General features: G+C 45.8%; 2 protein-coding genes across 4 annotated transcripts in view; both read left to right on the top strand.

The window, feature by feature from the left end:
* Window positions 1-2,017, top strand: part of hecw2b (HECT, C2 and WW domain containing E3 ubiquitin protein ligase 2b) — a gene marked incomplete at its 5' end in the record, with an annotated part of 47,817 nt that extends 45,800 nt beyond the window's left edge. Inside the window, 1 exon segment of the mRNA XM_037696838.1 lies at window positions 1,742-2,017. Coding sequence (XP_037552766.1) covers window positions 1,742-1,853 — 112 coding nt within the window. The 3' untranslated portion in view covers window positions 1,854-2,017.
* Window positions 2,018-9,909: 7,892 nt separating this feature from the next.
* The window catches only part of LOC119429169 (protein SON), a 60,943-nt gene continuing 59,919 nt past the window's right edge, over window positions 9,910-10,933 (top strand). Inside the window, exons 1-2 of one of the 3 annotated variants that reach the window (XM_037696849.1) lie at window positions 9,910-10,028; window positions 10,306-10,485. In XM_037696849.1, coding sequence (XP_037552777.1) covers window positions 9,946-10,028; window positions 10,306-10,485 — 263 coding nt within the window. In that variant the 5' untranslated portion in view covers window positions 9,910-9,945. Of the gene's footprint in view, window positions 10,029-10,305; window positions 10,525-10,933 lie in introns of all 3 variants that reach the window. The other 2 variants (XM_037696848.1, XM_037696850.1) reach the window with 2 other exon arrangements.

Raw genomic sequence — 10,933 nt, 5'->3', positions numbered from 1 at the left:
TATATCGGCCAAAATCATCGGCCTTACGGATATATCGGCCAAAATCACCGGCCTTACCGATATATCGACCAAAATCACCGGCCTTGCCGATATATCGGCCAAAATCATCTGCCTTACCGATATATCGGCCCAAATCATCGGCCTTACCGATATATCGGCCAAAATTATCAGCCCTATCTATATATCAGCCAGACTCCAGTCTAGACCAGTGTTTTACAAAGTGAGGACCGTGGCCTCCTGGGGGCCCCCATGGGGTGCTAGGGGCCCCCCAGCAAGCTGGAGAGCAGAAGATTAAAAATAAATCAAAATAGTAATAATAATAAAAATTGCCCTCTAGGACAATCTGTATCTGTCATTTCTAGATAAACACGTTTGAAAAAGAGGTTAGATTTCTGTTGTTTTGTTCTTCTGGTCAAATACGTTGAAAAGCTTGGGGGGGGGTGTTTCAGTGGGAATATAAGTGTTTAAAACATGTTAGTTAATAACATTTTTATGCTCAGCAGCTGTAGTAATTAGTTTAATATAGTGACTAAAAGCTAAAGCATTCTAAAAGTTGATGTTTCTTTGCATATTTTGTAGCATTGTTTGTGAGTTTGCGAGAGGGGCCTCAGCCAGAAGCTAATGCTGTTTGGGGGGTCCATGACTTGGAAAAGTTTGGGAACCCCTGGTCTAGACCACGGTCCAGAAATTATAAAGCAGCATAAACTATAAATATGAACAAGAGCATTTGCATTTTCAATTAAAACAGTGTAAACACAGAGTATTGAACCACTTTGTTGTAATTTGCTAAAGAATCTGAAACTGAGTTGTAAAAGCTAAAGAAGCAGAATACTTGATAAAAGTAGCAAAAAACTATTTAAAAGTAAAAAAAATACTAGCTAAATTGTAGATATAGCTAAATATTTGTTAAACGAGGCAGAAGGCTAAAGATTAAAGTAGCACAATGTCAGCCAAACACTAAGACTAACAAAATGTCAGCTAAACACAGCAAAAGTTTAGCTAAAGGATAAAATAAACTTAAAATGTTAGCAGCTAGCTAAAACTAACATAAAGCTTGTTTAAAATTGCACAAAATTAGTTAAAACCTCAATGCCGCTAAAGGTTAAGTTAAACTAATATTAACAGAATGGTAGCTAAAAGTAGCGAAATGCTAGCTAAAAGCTAATCTTATCACACCTGTAGCTTCAAGCTAAAACTTAGCTTAGCTTGAAGCTTGTAAACTTGGCTTGAATAAACTCAGTAACACAAACTTAACGTCAGCAAAACATTCTCTAACAGCTAAACACCATCTAAAACGAGCAACACTGTAACTAACGTGGCTGAAGTGAACAAAGGTAAAGTCTAGAAGTAGCAGTACAGTAGCTAAATGCTAGAGTTAGCAGAAGGCTAAAAGCTAATTTTAACAAAACAGTAATTATAAGCTGAAGTTTGTGAAGCAGTTGTTAAAAGCTAAAGTTAGCTAATCCATAGCCAAAGGCTGAAGTTAGCAAAGCAGTAACTAAAAGCTAAAGTTAGCTAATCCATAGCCAAAGGCTGAAGTTAGCAAAGCAGTAACTAAAAGCTAAGCGCTCCTCTGTTCACGTTCTGATGGTCTCTGCTGTGGAGGAGCAGCTGAAGTTCTTCAGTCCACGCTGAGGAGCCGATGGGTTTTAATCATGTCCCAAACACGACTCCAGACAGGAAGAGACGAGGGACCATCCAGATGTTTGTGGTGTCTAACTGGCTGTGCTCTTCCCCTCAGAGCTCACACCTGCTTCAACAGGCTGGATCTGCCCCCCTACCAGTCCTTCTCCATGCTCTACGAGAAAATGCTGACTGCTGTGGAGGAGACCAGCACCTTTGGACTGGAGTGAAGTCTCATCTCGTCTGCTCGCCAGTCCAACCGTCAGAGCCCTGCTGGGCTGGGACCAGTTTTAGGAAGCGGGAAGTGTAGCATGACACCAAGAAGCAGAGACAGCTTCAAAGCCCACCTGAGTGTCAGACTGTGGAGGAAACCTGCCCGCGTCATGCCCTCCTCCTGGTCAGATCGGTTTCACGTGGTCCTGCTCCCTGAGGCAGCTGCCGCCAATCTTTAAATCAGGATTTGGGGTCATTCAGTTGGTTTGATTTAGAATAAACTGTGTTTTGATGACTAATGAAGACCCACACTGCCTTCAGGACTGACGTCGTCTCTGACCAATTACAGACGTTTTTTAAAATCAGCTGTTTTTGTACTGTAGAAGAGAACTTGTAGACCTTGAACAGGTCCTGAGGAGCTCCTGAAACATCTCCCCCTGCTGGCCAACTCTCAGCATGCGCTCATTTTGAGAGTTCGCTCACCGTCTTACCGTCTCACCGGCGATGCTAGGTGAGAAATCTGGCAGCCATTTTGTAAAGAGCTACGTTTTTCTGTTTATCGCGCCGTTAACCGTCAGATGATCCCTTCAGGACAAAATGTTTATCTGTTTGTTTGTGTTGTCCAACACAACTAAAAATCCTGGGGATCTCTGGAACAGTTTAAACTGTTCCTATAAGCTCACAGTAAAGTTACTGCCCTCTAGTGGTCCTTGGGGGAAACTGACCATATTGAAATCCATTATAAATGCACGTTTTGATCATTGTATCATAAAATTATGCATTTCTTTTAGAAACGTTTTCTTGTATGGCATGCCGTTATGTCATGTAATAGGTAAAAGTGGCTATTAATGACCCAACTGGCTTGCCACCTTCGTCCAGCTCGCCTGGAGCAACCGTTGAAGTGCATTTATGAAGTAAAAGTTCAACCGAGACACACCTTTACTATAAAGTCGAGCAAACAATTGTTTTTAAGCGTTAATCTTGTTCAGTTCTCGTTAAAGTCCTCCCGTGCACGCTCCCGCGGCTGCCATTTATGTAGAAGACAGGTGGCAGGCCTGAGACTGACGAAGTCTTTCAGATGAAAGACGAAACGTTTCTCCCAAAAAGGAGCTGTCCGGGTGACCTTTAACCTTTTTTTGTGATTTACGTACCTGGGCGACTGAGCGTACAAACCTTTTCTCTTTCAGCCACGGTTTGTTGTTTCCGATCGAAGCTGCGTCAGAAGAACAGTCGCTTGTCCACTCGTCATCTCTGACTGGTTCCTTCTCTGAAGCTCCTTACAAAATGGCGGCGCTGATTCTCATCTGTCGCCGTGGGCCGCCCTGGCACCGCCCTCTCCGGTGTTTCTGGTTCAGTGCTGCCACACCTCCCCCTGCTGGTCCTCCTCAGTAACTGCACGTGTGCGTTCTCCTCTCCGGGGAGCTCCACTCGTGATTTTTTTAAAGAACGTTGCTTCCGGCTGATTTTGGAGTCCGTTCAGAAGCTTTTGTACCACATGACGTGTTTTCATCCCCAGCAGGTGATTTTGTAGTCGTGCGACACGCTGGGAGCTGAACGCCACTCTGTCTCACCGTGTGTGGTTTTCTCTAAGACCGCCATCGTGCGTCCGTGGCTGACTGAACATATTATTTACTCGTGTTAGTCACAGAAGAGGGGGCTGTTTGAAGGTCGACACGTTCACATGTGGCCTAACGTCCTCCCGTCTGAACATCTGACCTGTCCCTTTGTCGCTGGAGGTGACTCCACGCGTTGACACGTTCTCCACACGCACGTCTTTGTGTTTCTACACGCCTTCAGCGCGGCACCACCGGACACTCACTTCACTCCAGTCGTGTGTGAACGGGACGCTCGGGGTCAAACCTGTCCCTCAAACTGGACGTCCTCTGTTTGAGCCCCAGTCCTGGAAAGTTGCGACGTCGTGAAAAGTGTCAAAGGAATCAGTAAAAACGCAGAATGCATCATTTTAATTTCTCGTAAACCCATCTTATTCACCAAGGAGCACCGTGAGCGTGTCGATTGTTCAAACTAACACATTGCACCGTCGCTCTACGTTTGTTGGACTCCCTAAGAGGACAGTCTGGAAGACGTGTCAGAAGTAAAGACGGGCGGTGGTTCACCAGAACACACGGCCTCACAAACCAGTGTTTACAATAAAACAGCCGTGTTGTCCGTCGACTAAAGCCTGCCTCTCTGATGGTGTAGAGGTGCATTTGGACCTCTGGAATAGGCGACTTGCACATCTGGAAATACTCCATCAATGCAGAAAAGCACCTTTGGGCTTTAGATCCAGATGTGCTTTTTCAGGGAAGCTCTGATTTGTTTCAGTAAGGATGAGCTCCAACCTGCGTCCGTCACAGCAGCGTGTAACGGGGCACAGCGTCTGCTCTCTTAGAACCAGACCCGGTCCCGTTCACAGCTGTGACACTTCTGGAGTCGGGTCAGTAATTATCTGGACGCAGTAAGTTTCAGATTGTACATATGTTAGAGCGCATGAGGAAAACACACATACGTCATGTAGCCTCGTCTCTCAATAACAGGACTTCTGTTTCTTGTCATCTTAACGTAAAATGTCATGAAGTTTAGTCACGACTGAACCAAGTCTCCACGAACTCACTGTCATGATGATATTTATGTGTTTTGACCGACTGTGGTGGGAGGGGCCAGGATCCAACCAAAGACAGAAGCCACTGCCTGTGTGCAGCACGAGGGAGGTAGAATCATGGCCAGCACGTCGTACTGTTTACACTGTCGCACGAACTTCAGATCGTCTGCACTGATCTGTGACCGAGCACGATGTACAGAGTGCAGCGCTCCAGTGACACGTTCTGTTCAGAGCGCCTGACCTCGTCTGAATGTTCAACCAATAAACTCGTGTCTGTACGCAGCTTCTTCATCGCGCCTCTTTCTAACGGCTTAGCAAGTGTGAAGGTTAAAGTCAGGGCTGCCGGAGAGCATGCGCATGTTCCTTTATTCTTGGAGGAGAACAAAACGCGATTCTAGCTACATGTTTTTAAACAAAGTTGTGTTTTTCATACAAACACAAAGAAAAGAACAAAACCCCACCCCAGACCAATCACACATACACAAATAATCAATACGTGGCATCGACAAGTTGTCAACAAATGACAAACGGCTGCCAGGTGCAGAACCTTCAGGGAGCACCACATGGCTACGGTGCATCTACCTCTCATCCATTGTATATAGGCTGGGGGGTGGGGGTCCTTCCACTTGCACAGAATGAGCCCCCTGGCCAGAGGAGAGCCGAACACAATCACGTCCTCCTCGCACGAAATCTTTAACTCCTCGATTTTCTGAATGTAAATCCCTGTGTTTGGACGATTTGTTTCCTCTGGTGTCGGACGCTGTGCAGCTGGAAGGATTTTTACTGAAACCTTTTTACTTTTGGGCATTTGTTATGTGCGTAACCACGGCAACAAGGGGGTTTTAAGAACCAGGAGCAGCTGATTAACATCTCAAAAGTTCAAATGCCTCAGCTACAGCCCCAAATCCCAAATGAGTTGAAAAGAAGGTGCCGTGGACCACTTCCCGTCAACCTGGCGGCGTTGCTCTAGTACCTGACCGCCGAAATCCTGGAGCTGGTGGAAAACTCATCTCTTGACAATGGGAGGACCGGGCGCACCTTCAGCTGTGTGTCCGTGGTGGCGAGGAGCTCGGTACACTGCTGGGAGGAGTGACCATCGCTCAGGGAGGAGCTCTGCCCGGCACTCGGGCAGTCCTGCTGCCCAGGAGGACCGAGAGGCTCGCCGGATCTGACAGCCAGCTGGATCCGGGTGGACAGATCGGTACCTGCGGCCAGATTCTTCAGATTCGCTGCAGGAGATCCTTCCTGCCCACAGCTGTCATAACAACTCGACTGAAACCAGGATGATGAGCTACGACACTTAATTTCCCTCTGGGATTAATAAAGTATTGAATATGCTGAAGGACGTCTCCACAGGGACCGCCCCAACCAGTGATGATGGGAGGACAGTTTCCCTACATATTCCAGAGAAGGGGTCAACAATAGATGGACAAAAGTCTGCAGTTGATCCAGAATGCTGCTGCCAGAGTCTTTGCTGGAGTTACTGGGAGAGATCCGTTTTAGCTTCTCTCCATTGGCTCCCTGTCAAATCCAGAATTATATTCAAAATCTAACCTACAAAGCTCTCAACAACCTAGCTCCATCTTGTATTACAGATCTTACTGATAATATTTTGATGACTCGGTAAGGTTTGAGAACTGAACTTCCTTTCAAATTTAGGGGTGCTTGAGCACCCCCCAAAAGAGGCTAAAACCTCCACTGGCACCCGTCTTCCTACTGAGGGGAACATTTTGATAGAATAACAATTGAAATGGCACAAAGTGTGCACGAATAGACGTAAAAATAAGCAGAACAGAAGTGTAAATGCTGAGTCAGTGTTTACAGCTAGTCTCATTTTCAGTGAGGCTACTTCACTGACCCAACATGCAGACATTAAACCTGCTAATAGCTTCGACTGATTCTCTTGTTGTAGGAAGTTTTCTCAGTAAGTTCAGGGAGCGTTTCCAGCCACAACACATATGTGACCCACAGGAACCAAAGGACTGTCTGCTCTGTGGTACAGAGTCCTGATGACTCCTAACTTGTGCTCCAAAGGGTGATGGGAGTCAAACTGCAAATACTGGTCTGTGTGGGTGGGTTTGCGGTACACCCCAGTTTGCAAATGTCCTCTATCAGAGACTGAGACCTCACAGTCCAAGAAAGCCAACCTGCCATTTTTTACATCTTCTCGTGTGAACTTGATGTATTTATCCACAGAGTTGATGTGGTCAGTAAAATGTTGGACTTCCTGAGATTTGATTTTAACCCAGGTGTCGTCAACATACCTGAACCAATGACTTGGTGGTGTCCCTGAAAAGGACGTCAAGGCTCTCTTTTCTACCTCCTCCATGTACAGGTTGGCAACAATAGGAGAAACTGGAGACCCCATAGCACACCCATGTTTCTGCCTATAATATTGCTCCCCATATGTGAAGTAGGTTGACTGCAGGCACAGTTTCAAGAGTTGACACAGTTTGGGTTTGTGGTACAGAATAAGGTCAATAACTTTGTCCCGCTCTAAATTTTTCAGGCAATCTATCAACTTCTTCTTGTAACCTGTAAAAAAATGTCTTCCTAACGTGTGTTCACATTTTCTATCCTCCACTATTCACCATAAAGTAATCAAGTATGTTACAAAAATTATAAATTAAAAAAAGAAACGCTCTTGTTCATTCCAACAATTTTCAGTCAGGTCATTTTATTTCTTTCTCTTGTCCTGTCCGACATGTGACACTTAGAATTATTGTGTCAAAGTGATGTCCAACAGATTTACTTTCACAAGTGGAGCATCATGGCTGGCCTTAATGCTCCACTTGATATATAAATTAAACTTTATTATAATTTGTTTGGGGCTTGTTTCAGATGTAATGGACACGGGGATGAAAAACAAAGAAGAAAAGTGAGAGAAGGGTTAAAAGATAAAGAAGGAGACAGGAATAGAGGAGAGAGATAAAGAGAACACAAATCAACATCATTGAACTCTGACTCTAGACCTGTGGAAAGAAAAAACGACAAAACCGAGAAACCACAACAACAAACAGCATATATAATGATAGTTATAACATCATTAGAAAGTATTTTATACAGTACATGGTAATACAAGATATATTTGATGGCCACCACAACCCAACTGAGTGTGTATCTGATAAACACCTGGATCTAAACACCTGTGTGAGCATGATGTCACTATAAGGTTTCTCCATTAAAATGTTCAATAGTGGATGTGGGGACCCACAGACCCGTCCCCACAGGACACGAAGGTAACACAGGGAAGACCAGAGCCACAGACACACAGCGGCCCCCAAGCCCGGAGCTCCGGTAGTCCCCCAACAGGGACACCTGCACCCTGAGAAGCAAAGGGAAGCCCCGGGCGATTCCCAGCAACCACAATAAGAAACCCCAGGAGGCTGCAACGACGAGTCCACAGGCCCCGCCGGCAACCCGCCCCTCCAGAATAGATCCAACCATGGACACCGAGCCCCTAGGTCATACCACCACCCCCCCCAACAGAGGCCCAACAGAGCCAGGGCACCCAGGCCCCGACAGGCAGCCACCACCCAGCCCCAGATGCTGAGAGCCGCCAATGCACCGGTGGCAGGTGGGCCCGTCACTGAAGGGGCAGTCAGGTCATCTGGACAGTTTATCTATTTTTTGTGCTGAAACGTTTCACCTTCCATCCAGAAGGCTTCATCAGTCAAGGAAACACACAACACAAAACTGATTCTTCCCCCAACAGCTTCCTCCAAAGTGGAACAAACCAGTTCTGTTGGTGCTAAGATGGTGTCTTTGTCACGCCCCCTCCTCCGGTGCCGGCCCTCTCCCTCATCGACAGTCGTGCCAAACTGGTTCAAAACCACTTGCCCTTGTTCATTGTTTCAGTAAATGTTTTCAATGTTCGTTGCTTGGACGGTCGGTCAGGTGCGGTGAAGGTCCAGTTAGCAGCATTTCTTTTCTTTGCAGAAAAGCAAATATTTCAGACAAACGATGCATTTCATTAAGGGTGACAACGATGACGCTACTGACACCGGACGTCCTCACCCACTGGAAGCTCCGTCTGCGTTGCTGCTTACGAGGCTAACATTGTGAGGATGGTGCAACTGAACACTAACGTTAGCTTGCTGACTTGAGAAGCATGTAGCTAAGGACGGGTGGATTAAAGATGATCTCATTTTATTTTACCGATCAGTTAAAACGGGCTTACCATACTTTGTTCAGCGGAGTGCGCTACACAGCACTGCTCCCTGCTTCGTCTGTGCTGAACGTGAACGTGAAGGTTAACATGACTTGAAGGTGGTCTTCGTGCGCCCTCTGTTGAGGACATTCTACAATTGTGGCTGGTTCCAGCATTTCAGGGGTGAAAATTTACGTTTTTATATTGTCGCATTACGGGACAGTTACCACCAATGCCCATGGGTCCCCAGACGTCTGTACTGGCCTACAGTTATCCATCACCAGTAACTCTTGATGTGTGCAAAGTGTGGGACAGATTACATTGTACAGTTTTTAAGAATGGTCATTTCCTGTTGAGTATTTCAAAGGGTTGACAGAACCACAACATGCTGTTTATTAGCGGAGCAGGACCTTCTCCTACTCCGCTCCTGTTTCCTGGAACATCTTACAAAACACCACATACAGAACACCATGGACTTATCTATATTTATATTCTTTCAACCTTTGTTGATACAGGTTAGTTCCATTGAGCCACAAGGACTCATTTACAAGAGAGACCTGGATTTTAACAAAGAGTGATGACAACAGTGGACAACAAACAAACAAAACTTAAATGTGTCTGAATCATTAGTGAATGTGTTGTTGTTGTTGTTGTTGTCAGTGTGTTATGATGTTGTGCTGTGGTCCAGTGTCTCCACAGACGATGTGTGTGAGGGTGGCCATGTTTGGAGGTTGCTGTGTTGAAGCTCCATGGATCAGCCTCTCTGCAGCTCTCAGCACCTTCACTGAGCTGCTCTTGTTCTTCACAGGTAGAAGGTGGGAGCTCTCGTCAAATCGTCATCTCCAGCATCTTCTTGTTCTTTGGGAAACCTTCACAATGAAAACAGGACATTTGTGTCTACACAAAAACATTGTACAGAGGACGTCAAGCTTATTTCCTGTATTCTCCATAGTTTTATATTTTATATCCTAGAACTTAAACAAAACTCCAGTTCTGATGCATATCTGTTGATAATGAACCAAAGCTGCTGAAACAGTGAGTATGATTGTTAGCAAAATATTCCTGTCATCAGATCATCGCATCAGCTGGTGGACATAAATACAGTACAGTAATATTATATTCTCAAAATACTAACAATAATATGTTCATGTTACTCTGAAGAGTTATCCCCCGAGACATGACGTCATCAGTCGATCTGAACAGAAAGAAGCTGCGAAGTGCTGAGACATCTGCTTTAACCAAAGAAGGACGACCTCTCCAAGATGGCGGCTGAAGTTCCTGCGCCGCAGCAGCCGAGCCCGCTCCCTTTTCACTTCCGGTTTCTACCCGGAGAGTTTATCCTGATGCACGCTCCAACATGGCCGCTAACTTGGAGCAAATTTTCCAAGATTTTATTTTGCAAAAGATCAGAGAGATTGAAGATCAGAAGGAGGAGACAACGTACGTCTTTCTGTTTTAACGCGTTTGTCTTTGACAACAACTCTGAGCTCACTCGTTCGGTGTGGTTGTTAAATTAATTTTAATCTTTAAATGTTGTCGGTCGTTCGGAAGAGCCAAACCTTCACTGCGCCTCAGAAAATGTTCCCAGACTGGCTTCTTTTGACCAGTGGGTCCAGTTTGTTCTGGTTCTGCTGGTCAGGCTGGGTCCAGTAATCCTGGAGTCCTGAAGGAAACGGTTTCTTTATTAAGTTAACGCGATGAAACGTTGTGTTTCCAGCTGTGCAGCTCCAGATGTGAGGCCGGATCAGAAGGACGAGCAGGACACTGTGAGGGACAGCAGCTCCCAGAGGAGACACAAGGGACACAAGAGACAGAAGAAGAGGAGGAGGAGGAGGAGTCGGGAGCAGGAGAGCAGCTCTGATCCTGGATCAGGTCTGGGGTCAGACCTCAGACAAAGGTCCAGACTCCTCAACACATCTGTGCTGCAGCTGGACAGGTGCTCAGCTACTACCACACCTGCGCTCTGTTGGCCGTGGCAGCCATCTTGGCTTGGACCAGCTGTGGACACAGCTGCTCTGACCATGTTGTCAACATCTGCCCAGTTCGGTCTGAGGACGTGGACACAAACCGTCTTCCTGTTGGAGCGCTGGGTTTAGTCTTCACCCTTAGTTCGCCCGCTTTATTAAGTGTCTCTGCTGTTTCAGCTCGCCTTCGGCTACTTTTCCATTTAGCTGCTGTTTACCTACTTGCAGCTGGCCACTGGATACCGTTAGGTCTTAGTGAACCTTTTAACGTCTCTACCGTCTTACACTTTTACACAGCCTTTAGTTAATGTTTAAATTATTAATAATTAATTTAAACCCTTTGCCTTTAGCTCTTAGGAAACCTCTTATGCTTTCTGATTT

The sequence above is a fragment of the Nematolebias whitei genome, chromosome 24 (assembly GCF_014905685.2).
Source record: "Nematolebias whitei isolate Nwh7 chromosome 24, NemWhi1, whole genome shotgun sequence".
Classification (NCBI taxonomy): Eukaryota; Metazoa; Chordata; class Actinopteri; order Cyprinodontiformes; family Rivulidae; genus Nematolebias; species Nematolebias whitei.
Note: the sequence above shows the minus strand (reverse complement) of the source record. Positions and strands in the feature narration are given on the sequence as shown.